Here is a 17,500-nt window from a genome sequence, read left to right as displayed (position 1 = left end):
CATCTTGGCCAGAACATCACAAATTAAATGGATTTCATAAATGTAGTTAGACTATTTGTTGTTACAAGTGACGTTTATGCTACAATGTAGGCCTACTCTAATGTTTACATTTTAAAACTCGATTATTGTAGGCTACAACTGCATGATAGGCTACAGTGAGTTCTCCATGCGTCCACACAGTAACTTATGCTGTTCACTTATTAAAATCTTACGCACTGATGAGCCTGCCCAGAACGGGCAGGAATTCCGAACAGGAGGCGAGTTGCTGAGGGAAAGAGCCCCAAAGGAGAGCGCCACCATGGAGCAGCCGAGAGCCAACTGCAGCAATCCCAGTGAGAGCAACGGGCGGCCGGGTAGCAGCGCCGGAATGAGCCGCGACTGAGATCCAGGCATACGAGATCCAGGGGTGGGAATGCAGCGGCTGCGACTTCTATATGATGGATCCCCCAGCGGAGGTGCAAGCGAGACCCTGCTAACACGACAACACGATCCTGGCAGGACTACTGGCAGCGACATTGGAGACGCGCGACTGGCAACAGAACAATAGACCTTAAACAAGGGAGGATCATCAATATAACTCGTTCGCTCATTTTACTCTCTGTAGCCGTGTGTAGCACAACAAGGATTACTTCCTCCCTCTGGTCAGTCCGTGCGCTGTTTCTTACATGATCCTTCCTTCGGAGGTAGCTGAGTTTTAAGTTTTAAAATAACTCCTCTCTGTGACCGGGTGCTCGGATTGCGTTTCACATTTTTTGGCAGAGGGACAGAGAAGGCGGAGGGTGGGGGTCGCGTGGGAATAGGCCACACAACCCGTTTGTTTTCGAAAAGGAAGACAATTAATGGGTGTGAATATTTTATCTTATTTTAAGTTTATCTCACGATTACTTGACGGTTGACCCTGAGGGTCTCTGCTAGAGTTTGGTGATAAACATCATTTTCTGTGGGTTCTTTCACCTCGGGCAACAGGTCTGTTTACTGCACGCAAACGTTTGTCTATAAATATTTGATGAAAAGCGTCACTATTTCCTGTTCCTTTTAAAGGGCTCAAAGGCCAAAATGAAGGCTAGATCACAATTTAAAGCTAGTGGTTACGGAGCCCCCGAAGGACCATGGTAGGAATGATCTTTTTAGACTAGAGGGTGTACAAGTCTAGCTTCAGAACGGAAGTCTTGCCACATTTTGGTTCCAACTATTCACTTAATTAGCCAATTCAAATTATCACAATTCTTAAGCCAGGCAGATCAGCCAGTAGAGAAATCACATGTGCGCACAGGTAGAACCAATACATGGCAGGACTTCTACTTCTGTCTGTTTAGAGCCCCTTTTGCGTCAAAAGTACAGAGGCGACTCAGGCGAGGGAACGCAGAACTTGTTGGGAGGGAATATTGCGAGAGAACACAAAAGGGCCACAAAACAAATCCCCACTTCCAAAAATATAGTTTCCACCATGGTCCTTTGGAGGCTCCATACGTAGACCCTTGTCAAGCATTATGGAAATTCTCCAGAACTGAAAACTATAGGCCTAGTCTGGAAGATGATTAACCTAGGCCCTAGGGCGCAGGCCTATTTCATAGCATGGATCAGGCTTCATAATGGTTTTGAACAACGTAGCCTAACACATTCGCTGGACTGTCATTGTAAGAAAGTCGCCAAATAAAAGTCTTAGCCTATGTTATGATTTCACTAAGGATCCCTGGAGATATTATCGCAAGATATCTTGTGTAGTCAATATGAGAGAATATGTGCTTGTTTTACTAAATCATGTCCTAAGTTTACTAATTTGATCCTATTTTACTCTATTTTATCTCAATCGTATAAGACAATAGTCGTCTAGGCTATAAAGTGAGCTTATTTTACAAAAAAATATAGCCTAATGAGCTCAATTTAGTAAAGTGAGCACAATTCAGCAAACGAGGCCGCAATTTAGTAAAATGAGCACACAATTTATTATTTTTTTAAAGTCTGGGCACATTTCATTTTAAATTAATAAATGATAATCATTTAATTTAATAAATGATGTGCACAATCTAAAGACCACTGTTTAGTGAAACGACAAACGAGTGCACAATTTAGTAAAATTAGCACACATTCTCTTGATATACCAAAAAAGTTCAATATTGCAATGATACCTCTGGGGTTCCGTACTACATTTCAAATAAATGGTACAAAAACTTGATCTTTGGGCTACCACCTTTACTCCTTATTTGCCCCTTGCCATTCTGTTTGCCGTCTGCAGTTAATAAATAAGAATTTGCTCATAATGACAAAATGCTATGCTATTAATTTCATCATCTGTTCTTTATACATAGAGCGTCAGTGCAAAGCTCTTTGTAGGTAGACACCAAACTGGTTTGGAATACAAAAGGCAGCTTGTAGAGTAAAACAATAGGGTAACCCTTCAGCCTTTTAAAAAAGATTATGGAGACACTGTACTTACAACATCAACCCTTAGTCACTAGTGGACACAGTACCAGTAAAAGTTTCATTAATAATGTAAACCAGGCATAGGCAATTATAAGATTATTTAACTTGATTTATTTGGTGTTTGTAAAGTGAAATTCCACAACAGACCCAGACAGACTTGTCCAGTCATCAACACTCTCTCGACATTGTTTCTCCACAACCTGTGGAAGCCATCAGAGAAAAATAAAGACAATAAAGAAGAAACACTAAAAAAACAGAAGGTCGAAAGCACTTAAAACCATGTGTGGAGGTACAGCTGGCTAACGTACAATCAAGCCGAAAAAACAGTGTACGCTTGAGACAGCAACAGTATATTATGATTCGTGACGACAGCATCAAACAAGCATCCACAACCTCTCAGCACTCTCATGTATACCTCTTTTTGGAAACATCACGTCTTCGTCATCACTTGTTTCATTTCTGCAGAGGACGAGGGTGACGCGCATACAGCATTTAAGGTTTTGGTGTCGTCAGTTCCCTGTTTTCCCCTTAGTTTTGAGCTTGTGAGCAGCAGTGTATATAAGTCCAGAAGGCTGGATTGTCACGTCCCCAAGCCTCTATACATTATTTCATAAAGTAAAAAGGCACTTCAAAAAATTGTAACAAAATCCAGTGTACTGTATTTAAACCATTCTACACTCAGAACCATGAGGAAAGGAATGCTGACAGAAGTAAAAAGAATACAAAGGACACACGCTATATTGTATTGTGACCTTTCCAAATAGATTCTGGAGACTCGTTGTGGAGTCTCAATGTAAAAGATACAAAAAATAATTGTAACAGAAGAAAATGCTAGTTTATACAGTAGCACACGACAGGCTTAAGGTGTTAATGAGGTGAAAAGGGACTCGTGGCAATATATTTCAGTCGCTCTGCACAAACTGAACTTTTTTTTGCATAGGCAAGAAAATGTGTGGTTCCTAGATATTTAACACAAAGGATGAAACAACAAAGAAACAATTTAAAAGTCAAGAAGTAAATACAATAGAAAAAAATGACATAAAGAGTTGAGATCCTATCCACAAGGACAGAAAGTTTGACTTCTTCGAAGCAAGAAAGAAATGAGGAAAACAAAAATGCGTGAGAAGAAACTTAAAAGCAGGAGGGCTTCCAAGTCAGCAGCAGATTGTTGCGGGGCACAGGAAGGTGGGGAGTTTGGGATTAGGGGATTGCCCCTGTGGAATGGTATAGCCTGGGGCTGCCAGACTATCTCTCAGATAGATCCGTTTTTGCTGGGATTATAGTGTGGAAACTCTCAATTAGAAAGACCATGGCTCATTAGATTTTCAATAGGACCAATCAGCAATCTTGAGGGGTGTGGTTCAGGAGATGACATCTAGACAAATTGTTAGAATTCGAAATCCAACCACCACAAAATGGCTGCCGTTAAAGAGGTTGGAAACAACACTGTAGTCTCAAGTAATGGCTCTTTTCCTATGTTATTAAGAGCTCAGTCTTTGCTATAACACTTTTACACAAGATCCAAACATTTGCAGAGTAATTTTGATCGATGCTCATTTGTGACACCCCTCGGCCAATCGCAATCCAATAGAGTGTTCCCAGACCACAATAAGTGCAGTGTAAATTTGGGTGGCAGCGCCAGGCAAGTGGAATGGTGTCGCCGTGTTCTGAGCCAAGCAGGGCGTGTTTCTTCATCTCTCTCTCTCTCTATCTCTCTCTCTCTCTCTCGTCTTCCTTTCATTCTTTCCTTCTACAGCTCAGTGTCCTGATACTTCTGTGCGTTTTGGGCGTAGTAGCCCCGCCGCGTCTGCTCGGCAAGCTGCCGACGGTACTCATCGTCCTCCTCGCTGGGCTGGTACGGCCGGCCGTCGGCCGAGTAGGGCAGCTTGGAGGGCGGTGTCTGCGGCTCGGGCCGAGAGCTGGACCTGAACGACACAAAAGAGATCCGCCAATGAACCATTCATCTGATCAAACACACTTCCCTGGGCCCTCGCTATCTATCTCAGGGATTTGACTACGTAATGATAATGTCTGCTATTACATGCCAGTGCCACTCATAGGCTTGCCTCCACGTCTGATGACTGGCTTGCCAAGGTGAACCCAGATGAACCGGATTGCAAATTGGAATTTGCGCTGCAGGTCCATCTGGAAATGTGCCCACTGACGCCTGTGTTCCGTGTAACCAGCAGTGAAATTACACTTAACTCAATTCCAAAGACAGCACACATTCCTGGGCTTTTAGTCATTTGTCAATGGGATCCTTTCCAGACCAACCTGCAGGGCAAAGTCAAATTTGCTAAGAGGTTCGTCTGGGTTCACCCAGGCTAATGACTGGCCGTCACAGAGACTCAAAATGCTACAGAGACGAAGGAATCTGAAACTGAGACTAGCCAATAGGCCACATTTTTCGCTTAGCTAGCAGCAGCAGCTGCCGTGCTCCTGAAGAGAGCATGTACTGTACCATACAGTCTACGAGCCTGTGTATGTAGGCTACTCTTGTAACTATACTCTAGTCTAGCTGGTCATATGACAGTGGAAAGCATCTAACCACATGCTGCACATGAAGTTACGCACAGTTACTCAATTAATGTCAGTACTATGTCAATTACAGACAGGTGCTGTGGCAGTATTACTCTCGTCCTCTGGCAGTCAACATAGACTGCCCAGGGAGTCTATATAACGCTTTAGCTTTAGGCTATAGAATTAGGTCTACTATAACAGGGTTACAGTGAGAGGGCTGCCTCTCACAAAATCAATCCTTTGTTCATTCACATTCACTCAGTCACATTCACTCACTTTGTTCTGTCACTCACTTTCTTACCCGATGGGCTGTGGCCGACTGTGGTCCAACTTCTGGGACTTTATAGGGACGGCATAGATGTCTGGATGCTTCTGGGCTATCTCCAGCTGGAAAAGGGCGAAAAGGTGTGTTTTAGAAACATCTGACATGAAGCCCTACACATAAAAACGAATTATCACCAACTAACTACCCAACAAATAAACGCACGCACACACACACACACACACACACAGACACGCATGCACACGCACAAACACACACACACATGCACACACACACACGCACACACACACACACACACACACACACACACACACACACACACACAGTATAGGCAGTATACACTGTATACTTAGATACAGACAGACACGCATCTGGGACAGATCCCTCACCCTGGCATTCTGTGCTTCTTGTAGCTCCAGCATTCTCTGCGCTCGGGCGAAGTGGTCCATCTTCTCGAAGGCGCGCACCTTCCCCAGGAAGGACTTGAGCGACGGGTCCTCGGGGGTCTCCTCGGCCTGCTCACGGCCGCCCGGAGCCGGAGCCGGCCCCTGCGGTGGCGGCGGCGGCTGGCTGTCGACGACGGGCGGGCCGCGAGAGGCCCGGGACGCAGAGGAAGGCCTGAGGCCGGCGGCGGGGTGCGGCGGGGGCCGTCCCCCGCCGGGCGAGTCCTGGCTGCGCGGGTGGTCGCTGCTTGTGGGGCTGCTGGAATGAGAGTCGTAGCCTCTGCTGGAGTCGGAGGGGCCCCGCACCGGACCGTCGTCCCGGGGAGGGAGTTTCACCTGGAGCAGCCAGAGAGTAACACCAGAGAGTAATTCACCATACACTACCATTTCCTCCCTCCTCTACTTCCTTCTTCTACCACTCTCTCCTCCTATCACACTTTACTAGTACTTATACCGGCACTCTTATCCTCTACTAACAGTATTGGCAGATCCAGTAGAAATTGCTAGCTATGGTCTCCTGCGCAGTGTAGCTGGAATGTTATTCACTTGCTATAAGTCACTTTGTATAAAAGCATCAGCTAAATCAATAATGTAAATGTATACTTCTATGGCAACAGTGAAGAAACACAACTGACAACACTAATAAAGGCTAGCATCGGAATCTTGTATGAACTTACTGACTCTTTCTAAAACCAAGAACAGGCATGTCCGTTCCTTTCAGTCTATGACATAGTCAGTGACCCTAAAGATTTTAGCAGAATTTAGACATGGTGGTCTGTCCCATCACTTGTCTTGAACTATTCTCGACATCGCAACCACGTAATTTCCTCTTGACGTAAAGTGCAGTCTCTGGGATACACACGGTGAAAACAAAACCATGTGGTTGTATTTGTTCACTGAACATTTCATTGAGCCATTCTGATGAGGTAGTTAGAACGTTAGTCTAAAGTTGACAGCTGGATGAAGTGCCCCTACATACTACCAGCTAGCTCAAATGACCTGACGAAATGGGCAAATATTTGGTCGGTGTCATATTTTAACTCACTTTAGTGGTCCTATGTTTGTTTTCAGCGAGTTGTCCCAAACTGAATGTGGTTGCAATGTCTAGAAAAAGCACAGTGGCAGGCCTGGGGTGGAGAGTTAAGCACTGTGAGATATTATGTGTGCTATCTACACCAAGAACTGCCACGGTGTATTTATCTATCTGATGCCAAACCTCACACTAGGTTCTTGTATTATAATCTAGAGTGACTAGTTGTAGACAAATACATCTCTACGGGTAAAACAGCAGCACAAGGACCAGCACAAGGCTAGGTGGCACTCTAGAACAGGTTCTCTATGGCAACATAGTCTTTGGGTTCTAAAGAGGTACCGGTGTGTTCCACCGAGCTGCAGTGGGATGAGTCAGACCCCGCAGGGACCGGTATCTTCCAGAAGATTATGTTCTTCTTCTTAGAACAGCAGCAATGACAAGAAGTAAACAAACAAACAACAGAAACATTTTCAAGAGATACTGGTGTTTAAACACACAGCGCAAAGAGCCATTCAGTGAACCTTATGGAGACACGATAGGAGTTGCGCATCTTCCTCCACTATGCACAGCTCTGTGCAGCTACATCTGCTGGACCAGATGGAGGTCCGTGGAGGTCATTACACAGGGGCAGCTCGGGCTGTGGACCTTCTGAGTGTGTGTAGGAGCGCAGGTGTGTGCATGAGTGGGTGGATGGATGCGGCGAACGTCCCCCCCCCCCCCCTACTCCCACTCCTCTCCCTATATCCCTCTCCACAGGGCTGGGCACAGTTAATTAAGCCCACCACAGGCTGTGTGATTGCCTAATGGAGTGTGCCTGAGTGGGAGCTGGGATGGGTCTGAGACATCTGAGGCTGTGGGTCCAGGTGGGAGGATCCAGGACACGCTGGGACAAAGGCAGATGTGGAGGGAGGGGGGAGGAGGAGGGGGAGGGTCAGGGCTGGTCTGGACGGGCTCACCTTAGGGGGCTCGGGCAGGAAAGTGGACATGGGGCCGGGGGGGTCGCTGCTGAGGACCTCCCTGCTCCCCACACTCCTGACGCGGCTGCGGATCTCAGGGCTACACCGGCGCAGGATCTGAGAGGCACAGGGAGAGGGGTGGATGGAGAGAGGAGAGGAGAGGAGAGAAGAGGAGAGAGGGGAGGAGAGGAGAGGAGAGAGGAGAGGAGAGGAGAGGGTGAACAGGAGAAGATGTGCAGCAAAGGAGAGGACTGCAGGAGAGGACAGCTTGCCTTCAGTTTGACACATCTGCTGTGTCTTCCTTTTTAAGGCCAAAGCTGATACAAATTGAGATGTCAACACTGCCTCAGCTAAAACATCAATATTGTCAGACTTCTCACATACGTTCCTCTCCAAAACAAGTGAGCCACGGAGGGCCTCACTCTGTGTAACCCTTTCCAGAGATGGAGAAATAGTAAGCACACTTTATTGCATGACACACAGAGCTATAATTTAAACGCTGTGCAAAGGGCAATGTCTAAAGTCTGGCTAAAGCTTGGTTATTGCCTACGCAAAACATATTTGCAAATGTAATACCATGAGAAAGATCCTTAGCACAGACATCGGTGGGTCAGCAAAAAGCCACATGATACCATTCGTTCATGCATTTGCTAGAATTTTTCTAGACTGACTTTGCACTTTGCCCAGCATTCAAATGAGGGCCCAAGGCTTTTTTGTTGTGTTGAAAATGGTTCTCCACTACCTTTCGTCTCTAAAAAATGAATGCGCAGTTAGAAAGTTGTCCCAGCATGACCCATACACCTCCGTAGGGGGCTTTTAAGGTCTCCCATACAGTATGCACTTGGGCGTGGACGCAGTATGTCATCATAACCATTTCTGCCGTTGATGCAGTGGAAGGAAGGGTTTGGTCACAGGAAGACGCATGGGTCAAACACAGTTCCTGGATCGCTGCAGTTGGGCAGTAGCGGTGAGTCAGAGTCAAGAGACTGCGTTTGCCGGAGCATGTTTGTTCATTTAAAGCTCCAAACACTGCAGTTAATAAAATAAGTATGATGTAGCAATGCTGCTGGCGGCTGATTTGATTACATGACACAAGGAACATCCAACAGTGGAGGGTAACAACACCCATAGAGGAGTACAGCTCGATTGCTACTGTACCCACTCTTAAAAATTAAAGATACACTTAGCCCATAGAGGAGTTACAGCACGACTGCTACCCACTCTTAAAAATTAAAGCTACACTTAGCAAGCTGTCACAGCACCAGCTGCACCCCAGTGTGGGCTTTTAAGGTTCCCCGTCCCAGGTTGTGCACTTTAGATGTGAAAATGCTGCAATAAGCTCAGGTGGGGTCTATTTTCGGAGTCGTGCAACACTGCCGAGAGGGGGGGTCCGCTACCATAGGACTACAGAGAGGTCAGGCACAGTTCCTGGATAGCTGAAACTGGGCAGTGGATACAGGGGTGAGTCAGAGAGTTTGTGTGTATGAGTCAGTGTGTGTGCATGTGTGTGTGTGTGTGTATCAAAGTATGTCTGTTGTCTTTAAAAAAATCAGTGTTTAAATATAGAATTAAGTCAGTTTTCTACTAAATTCATGGATCAATATGGAGCAGCAACAAATTATATATTAGAAACTTCCAACTGTGCATTGTACAATCCCTCTGTAAACCCTCCCTCCAAAAGACATACAGTACTTATACGAGACCTCTCAGGGAATGCAGTACAGCCTAACTGCAATAATCAAATTGAACTGTAGAGGGCAGAAGCATTACTTCTTAGCATCGGCAAATGATCCAAGCTTCATTTCTCCTATGAACATGTCACTGTCCATTGAGCTAGCATCAGCTGAGTACATGCATTATTAACATAGATGTGACGTTGTAAAATGTGTATGGAATGTATGTCTCTGTGTGTATGTGGTGTGTACGTGTGTTTTTAAGTTTTCTATGTGTGTATGTGTACATTTGCAAATTGGTTTGGATTTGGTGGATTTTGGTGTTTGATTAGCTCTGTGCTAATCAGGGTGTGTAAAACAAGTAAACAAGTAAAACAATCAAATGTGTGTGTGTGTGTATGCATGTGTGTGTGCATGTGTGTGTGTGTGTGTGTGCGCGTGCGTGCGTATGTGTGTGTGTGTGTTTGTGAGTGTGTGTGCGTTTGTGAGTGTGTGTGCGTGTGTGCGTGCACGTGTGTGTGTGTGTGTGTATGCGTGCATGTGCATGTGTGTGCGTGTGTGTGTGTGTGTGTCTGCGTGTCTGTGTGTGTGTGCGCGCATGTGTGTGTGTGTGCGCGCACGTGTGTGTGTGTGTGTGTGTGTGTCTAACCTCCTCTGGCATGACCGGCTCAGAGGAGCGGCTGATGGCCGAGCCGTGCAGCAGGCTGCTCTGCAGCAGCGTCGTCGTGGTCGTCGTCGTCTCGCCCTCGGGCTCGTTGTCCGTGTAGACGCCGCCCTCGTCCGCCGTGTCCTCGTAGTCGCTGGCCAGCCGGCTGTCTGCGCTCAGGTAGTCGGCACTCATGGCCGACAGGTACGACATGCGGTCGTCGTGGAGGTCAAGGTCCGCCTCCGTCCCGTCCAGCTAAAAGAGACACATGATGGATCTTTGTACAGAGAGGAGTGAACGAAGAAGAAGAAGAAGAAGAAGAAGAAGAAGAAGAAGAAGAAGGAAAAGAAGAAGTAGTAGAAGAAGAGGACAAAGAAGGAGAAAGGAGTAGGAGAAAAAGAAAGAGAAGAAGAAGAAGAGGAAGAAGAAGAAAAAGAAGGAGAAGTAGGAGAAGAAGTAGTAGAAGAGGTAGAAGTAGCGGTAGAAGAAGAGGACAAAGAAGGAGAAAGGAGTAGGAGAAAGAGAAGAAAAAGAAGAAAAACAAAAAGAAAAAGAAAGAACCAAGCTGTAGAGTGGAGCCACCAAAGAAAGGATGAAACACTATAAGAGCATGCCCAGAGTGACAGCTACTAGCGACTACTAAGTCACTGCTACTAAGAGTAGGAGAGAGAAAAAACAGGACTAGCAAAAGAAACTGGAGGAATGACTACTATAAGACTCTCTTTGAATGACAGGCATTAAAGAGTACTCTAGGATTACCAAAGTATAGGATGTCAGAGAAAGTTAAGAAAAAGTTTCAGGAAGTCTTAAATGACAAGAGATGCAAAGACGAAAGGTTGTGGTTTGTGCGTGTGTGTGTGTGTGTGTGTGTGTGTGTGTGTGTGTATGAACATGTTTTTCTACATGTATAGTATTTGTGTCCATTACCATCATTAATGAACTGCTGTGATTGACATTTACATCAGAACATTTATTGAATATCTGGTGACCTATTATAAAATTGTGTGTGTGTGTGTGTATGCCATGCTTGTGAGTGTGTGAGTGTGTTGGTGTGTGTGAATGTGTGTGGTGTGAGTGTGTATGTGTGTGTGTGTGTGTGTGTGTGTGTGTGGGCTTGAGAAGAGAAGGCGCTGTGTGTGAGCACCGTGTTTACCTTCCCCTCTGAGACCCAGACCGCCTGAGTTTGCTGCTCCCTGATGGAGTCTTTCACGCTGCCGTACCAGGCGTCGTTCGCCGCGTTTAAGTCAATGGTGGCTGTGGAGGCAACACGGCCACATATAGCCCAAAGAAAGATTGCAGGGTGGATGTGAGGAGGGCAGAGGAGGAAGGGATAGAGAAGGATAACATAGAAGAATATTTAGATCATGGGTCACCATCACAGAAAGAATAACTGCATAATAATGATGTTGTGCCAGTCAACAGCTTGCTTTGTGAGAAGTTGAACATATGGTCTTTGGTGAAATTCAGTTCAGTTGACAAAAGAAATGACTTTACAATTCATGTATGTACAATATTTTTCCACCTGGACAAAAACGTGAACAGGACAGAACATTATAAGTTTCTTAAAACTTAAAACGATAAAAGACTCTTTGTAGTTCATAGTTTTAAAAAGTTTGAAGCTTATGGCGTGTAGACATTTTACAAATATCGCAGCCCGGGGCGCTGTGGCTCAACAGGCTAATGCGCTCGTGCCATGACCGGGTCCGAGTGCCCATGAGTACCCAGGTTCGAGTCCCACCTGCGGACATTTCCCTATCCCACCTCATCTCTCTCACTTACTTCCTGTCTCTCTCTACTGTCCTATACAAATAAAGGCAAAAAGCCCCCCAAAAATATACTTTAAACAAACAAAAAAAATGTCGCAGCCCACTCCACTCTTTCCATCCCTGTCCTGTCCAGCACTGACCCGTGAAGAGGTGCGAGCAGGTTTTCCTGAGCTTGACCGCCTGGTCGAACAGCTTGCGGGCACTGCGGTTGGAGTTGGGGATGATCCTCTGTCGCATGGTCTTGACGCCCTGCTTGGAGTCGGGGTTGAAGAAGATGACGATGGGGTACCACTGGGTGTAGTTGAGCGTGTCCACCGCCTTGGGCGTCACGTCCAGCAGCGCATGCTTGTCCTGGGTGGGGGGGGGGGGGGGGCATTAGAGAAGCAGATTACAAACGTTACCAGTCGGTTTCCTGAACATGGATTAAGACTAGTCCCGGACTAAAAAGACATTTAATTAAAAAAAAAAAGCTTTTTAATCTACAACTAGGCCTAATCTGTGAACGGAAGACTGGCTGTCTTTACATCTTCATGTTGCAATTATAGCAATTATCCAGGGACTTCTCAGGTACTGTCGACAGACATTCTGTGTTTGTGTTTCTATTTTCTGCTGTAGTCAGGCTGAAAGCACTGCGCTCAGTTATACAAATGGAGCTGATAGCCAAATCTTCCCTTTGGTTGCAGCGTGTTTGCATTTATGCTAAAACATGGCTCTGTGGACCTGCGCCCAGGTGAGTTTGTGCGTGTGTCCATGTGTCCATGCAGGTGGTAAATGTGTGCGTCGGTGGATGTACAGTGTCTATGCATATATGTGTTATGTGTGTGTAAGTCTGTGAGCATGTCCATGTAAGCATGTCTCTGTGTGTGTGTGTGTGTGTGTGTGTGTGTGTGTGTGTGTGTGTGTGTGTGTGTGTGTGTGTGTGTGTGTGTGTGTGTGTGTGTGTGTGTGTGTGTGTGTGTGTCTGTGTGTGTGTGTGTGTCTGTGTGTGTGTGTGTGTGTGTGTGTGTGTGTGTGTGTGTGTGTGAGAGAGAGAGAGAGAGAGAGAATGTGCATGTGCATGTGCATGTATCTGTTCATGTGTGTGTGTGTGTGTGTGTGTGTGTGTGTGAGTGTGTGCTAGTTACCTGCTCTATGATTTGCCTGATGGTGTTGAGGCGTACCACCCCAGATGACTTCTCTGAGCCGGCGTCTTTGGGCTCGGTTTCTACGAGAGGAGACACAGAGAGAGAGCCCAAATCAGGCAGAGAGAAATGCAGCCCCACTCACTTCATGAGTTATTCAACACAGCAGAGGCAACCCAAGACACAATCGCCCACTGTCAACCAGCCAAATCAATCATGGAGCCAACGCTGCAAGCAAGATAGTAACCTGAATATGGCAGGGATATTCCTAATGTAATCATCTGCTTTTAGCTTTAGTACTTTAAACACCTATAGCTTTACAGTCACACTGAAAAGAGCTAAGTGCAACCCAGCTTCAACGTGTTGAAGACGTCCCTTGGAAGAATAACAATGTCATTTGTGTGCATAGTACGTGCAAGTTCAAGGAAACGGTTACATTCTAATCACAAAGGTAGGTTTCCAAGGATATCATGAGGCATTTGATATCTCTCTCTAAAATGGTAAAACCTTATTAGCCTTTGAACAGGAAGGAAACCAATTTTGCTAGAGGAGCTTTGATACAAAACTTGTGGTCTGAGAATTCACTGGAACACATTTATTCATTCAAGAGTTTCTAACTACATTAGTACGGTTGGAAACCTGTATCCCATACTCTCAGACAGATGAAAGTCCCAATATCCATCAAGACAGACAGAGAAGTTATTGTGTCATGTGAATGAACAAAGATGCGATTCAGAGGGGATGTGGTGAAGAGATGACTTTTAGAGAGGTGGAACTCATCCCACCACACCACTCAGATATTTACAAGAGGAAACTCCTACTCCCACTTCCTCCTCCCCTCCCAAAACATGATTTGTATTTCCTCGCCTCTGTCTAAGGCACTGTTTACATGATGCCCCTAGATAATATTGTTCTTCACTAAGGACAAACACTAGCACTGTGGATGGGAGAGACAAATGGGGAGAGTGGGCAGAATGTTAAAGTGCACTTGTAATCAAGGCGTGGTGCTGATGATAAAAGAGAGCTCTGCAGAAATATACGGAATGTTACTTACTGGCAACAACAAACTGGTCTGGGAGCTCAGACGCTAGTTTATCACTGGCAGCATCAGCGATGGGCCCGAACAGCACCACAGGTCTCCTGAAACCAGCTGAGAGGAGAGAGAGAGCGAGAGAGGTAGAGAGAGAGCGAGAAAGAGAAAGATAGAGTGAGAGAGGTGGAGAGAGGGAAGGGGAGTTTATGAAAAGTGATAGGTGTAGAGTCAGCCATAAAGGAGAAAAAAAAACGTCTAAATTGCCCTAGACATAAAAAGCAGTGTATAACATCTAATAAAAACTGTCCATTCGTGTCACTTAAACGGTCAGCTTAAACCATGAAACCATGAAATGCTGAGCGACTGGAAATAAAAGTTTGCTTCACAGTTTTCTTGATTCATGTACAACATAGATTTGTGCTTTATAGATTATTTACCATCACACACAGAGAGAGGGGGAGAGAGAGAGAGAGAGAGAGAGAGAGAGAGAGAGAGAGGGATGACTATGAGACAGATGCAGCCCTCTGTGAGCAGTTAGGCCAGTGGAGGAGGGCTGTTAATTCTTTAATCAATACGGGCCATCCGCGAGCACGTTACACTGGTGCGTTTGCTGTCTGAAACTGTCTTTTACGATAGCAAAGTGCTGCCCTGTACACTTGCCGCCTCATTTCTCTTCACAGCTCTCTGACTCTCTCAGCCTCTGTGCTCTCTCCCTCTCTCTCTCTGTCCCTCTGTTTTTTCTCTCTCTCTCATCATCACTCTCTCCATCTCTCTTTCCCTCCTCCTTCACCCCCCCCCCATCCCTCAGTCTCTTTTTCAGAAATGCTTGCTGCCTTCACGGTCCTGACTCTGTACAACTCTTTGTCCTGGTTTTACTCTCTGCATCTGTCTGTCAATGTCTGCACTGTCTGTCTCTTAGCGTTAAGCTCCATCTCCTCTCTGTTGAATGTGCTTGTGTGAGCAGAGGGCGTCCCTGTCTCCAAACATCTCCACTTAACACTATGGACTTCTGTGGAGGAGTCAAGTGAAGCACTGTCTTCCACTGACGGACATTTACGGTCCTTCTCAGTTTTACTTCACAAGCATCATAAAACAGCATCAAATAAAAACTCATTTTAAAAGCATCTACTGTTCAAAATCAATTGAGTGCCTTGGTATACGCAGTCATTTCCTGTGTATTAGCAGCATTGTGAATAAGCACATATAAGCCGTAGGACAGTGTTTAATGCAAGTTAAAAGAAACAAAACCATGTTAATTCCATATTAACTTCCCCCATGTATCAACCTCATAGCTGAAGAAGTTTTGCCGAGTCTATGTATAAGCCACGGTTAATAGTTGGGAAATTACGGTGCATATATGGCATATATGTATTCTTACATAATGAATATTATATATAATATATAATTATGTATTTTTGTATTGTGGAAGCCCTGTGTCTCTGCCCCTCACCCTCTCTCAGCACCACCCTCTCGTAGGCGGGGAAGCGCGTGCTGACGGGGGTGGAGGTCAGGTCCTCGCGGCTCTTGCGCAGGTCCTTCTTCTTGGCCGCCCGCTGGCCGCGCAGACGCCAGAAGTCCGCCCGATCGCTGCCTGTCGCCCGGCACGAGTTCTGCACGCTGGCCATCTGATCGGCTCTGTGGAGCGGGTATGAAAGAGAGAGAGGGAGGGGGGGGAGGAATGAGAGGGAGAGAGACAAGTAGTTCATTCAAAGACTCTGGAACACTAACTGCCCCACTGCTCTCTGGTTCATTACTATTTCACTTGAATGCAGGTGTGGTGAAGCAGCCATAGCCACCTGATAACCACCTGATAATTAACCGGTCTGGGTTCGACTCCGCCATATCACTTTGTCTTAAAAATGTCTGCTAATGTCTGCTTTACTTGAACTTTAATTACTGCCGTTATATTATTCTCCTCTACTTTGACATCACAGGATATGACAACACTGTAGACATGTGTCACGCAAAACAGTGACTCTGAATGACACTGAACAGACGGAATAACAAAGAAAGAAAACGAGACACGGGCAGAAGGAGTGAAGCCCAGAAAGGCCCGGTGTGGCTCAGGGGAGAGAGAGAGAGCCCAGTCTCCCCACGGCGGCGCTACTGAGACGCAATGGCGGCCGCTCTCACACTCACTCTGCTCCCTCCCTGTTGATTTAATATGTCAGGGGATTAATGCGGCCTTTATCCAAGCCTGCTACTTCTCACTTCTCCCTTTGGACACTCATCTACATTCTTCCGACTAATTTGGCCCTAAGATTCAAGCCTGTGCCACAAACAGCACAATACACACAGGAGGGAACACAACACGTCCAGCAGGGATCAGCCTTGATGGATGTGTGGGTGCACTGGGAAGCATCAGTGCCACTTTATATTATGAACACTGCGTGCTCACATACGCACTGAGTAACTCCATGTACTTTTATATGTTGCTATACATTCTAAACCTACACATACTGTAAATCTAATCCAAACCCACAACCACAAACATACTGTATTGTTACATTTAAGTCCAGTCCTTGAGTACAACTAATATAAAGTGTGCTAAAGCATCTATTAGTAAGCTCATTTTAGTAGCTATGAGAGGCTTGAGTGTAAACCCAGGTCACCTGGGTTAAATTTCACATTTTATTAGTAGTATTATTCTGTATATAAATCATTTTTTGACGTTATTTTTATTGCCTGTTTTTTTTCTGAAATTGTTTGTTTCTTGACTGAGTGTTTTATTGTTGATTTTGTAAGGTGACCTTGAGTGTTGAGAAAGGTGCCCATAAATAAAATGCATTATTATTATCATTTACCTGCTCTTATTAGGGATGATGCCCTTCTCCAGCAGCTGGTGGTCTTTGCCCATGCGGACGGCCAGCCAGTTGCCCAGCTTGCCGTCGTACAGCGTGTCCACCACCTTGAAGATCTGGCCGCGGCTGAAGGCCAGGCTCTGGGGCACCTCCTTCTCGTACTCAAAGTGGGTCCGGATGAAGAATGAGTCCCCGCGGCCAGACACCAGGATGTCGTCGTAAACTGGGGCATGACGCACAGAGATGGAGAGATAGAGAGAGAGATAAAGGGAGAGAGAGAGAGAGAGAGACACACACACACACTGAGTTCAGCCACCCCTAGTTTCTCATCCTAGTTTACACCCATGACTTCAAATCTATGGAGTGGAGAGAGATGTTTATCACCCTCTATCTATGGAGACAACTCCAGGGAAAATGTTGAGCTAAAAATGGATAGGAATAATATGCATAGTGTGTTTACGGCATTTAAAATTTCTCAAGCGGTTTAATGTCTTGTGAGGACAGAGCATTAATTAGTGGCTGTCGTTCAACAGTGATTGGAAATGGTTCTCTGTCATGTCGTGGGCACTGTTCAAAGAGTAAAACCAGCTTTGAATTGTGCTCCCGTCCGAAACTAAAATTGTAAAATTATCCCCAGACGTGCTCTCTCATCACGAAGCACTGCAGTCTTGTCTGACTCCGGCTCTGAAAGACTTTTCAAGACGGCCGAAGAATGGAAACACCAAGTAAGCTTTAAAGTCCGCTAGCGGAGCCAGCAAATGAACTCATTGTGACAGGGAACAATCAGGACCTTAACCGGGG

The 17,500-nt window shown here is 45.8% G+C and overlaps 2 protein-coding genes across 9 annotated transcripts in view; both read right to left on the bottom strand.

The window, feature by feature from the left end:
* Positions 1 to 975, bottom strand: part of fam189a2 (family with sequence similarity 189 member A2) — a 22,082-nt gene extending 21,107 nt beyond the window's left edge. Inside the window, exon 1 of the mRNA XM_062543366.1 lies at positions 217 to 975. Within this exon, the coding sequence (XP_062399350.1) occupies positions 217 to 516 (300 nt within the window). The 5' untranslated portion in view covers positions 517 to 975. The remainder of the gene's footprint in view (positions 1 to 216) is intronic.
* A 1,537-nt stretch (positions 976 to 2,512) lies between these two features.
* The window catches only part of LOC134089066 (tight junction protein ZO-2-like), an 87,253-nt gene continuing 72,265 nt past the window's right edge, over positions 2,513 to 17,500 (bottom strand). For all 8 annotated transcript variants that reach the window (XM_062543361.1, XM_062543363.1, XM_062543358.1 and 5 more), the window contains 11 exons: positions 16,703 to 16,922; positions 15,349 to 15,533; positions 13,920 to 14,015; positions 12,869 to 12,948; positions 11,885 to 12,095; positions 11,132 to 11,232; positions 9,982 to 10,233; positions 7,660 to 7,776; positions 5,617 to 6,006; positions 5,246 to 5,331; positions 2,513 to 4,349 (listed from right to left, as the gene is read on the bottom strand). In XM_062543361.1, coding sequence (XP_062399345.1) covers positions 4,175 to 4,349; positions 5,246 to 5,331; positions 5,617 to 6,006; positions 7,660 to 7,776; positions 9,982 to 10,233; positions 11,132 to 11,232; positions 11,885 to 12,095; positions 12,869 to 12,948; positions 13,920 to 14,015; positions 15,349 to 15,533; positions 16,703 to 16,922 — 1,913 coding nt within the window. In that variant the 3' untranslated portion in view covers positions 2,513 to 4,174. The remainder of the gene's footprint in view (positions 4,350 to 5,245; positions 5,332 to 5,616; positions 6,007 to 7,659; positions 7,777 to 9,981; positions 10,234 to 11,131; positions 11,233 to 11,884; positions 12,096 to 12,868; positions 12,949 to 13,919; positions 14,016 to 15,348; positions 15,534 to 16,702; positions 16,923 to 17,500) is intronic.

Source organism: Sardina pilchardus, chromosome 8, assembly GCF_963854185.1.
Source record: "Sardina pilchardus chromosome 8, fSarPil1.1, whole genome shotgun sequence".
NCBI classification, from domain to species: domain Eukaryota; kingdom Metazoa; phylum Chordata; class Actinopteri; order Clupeiformes; family Clupeidae; genus Sardina; species Sardina pilchardus.
This window is presented reverse-complemented; position numbering and strand designations above follow the sequence as displayed.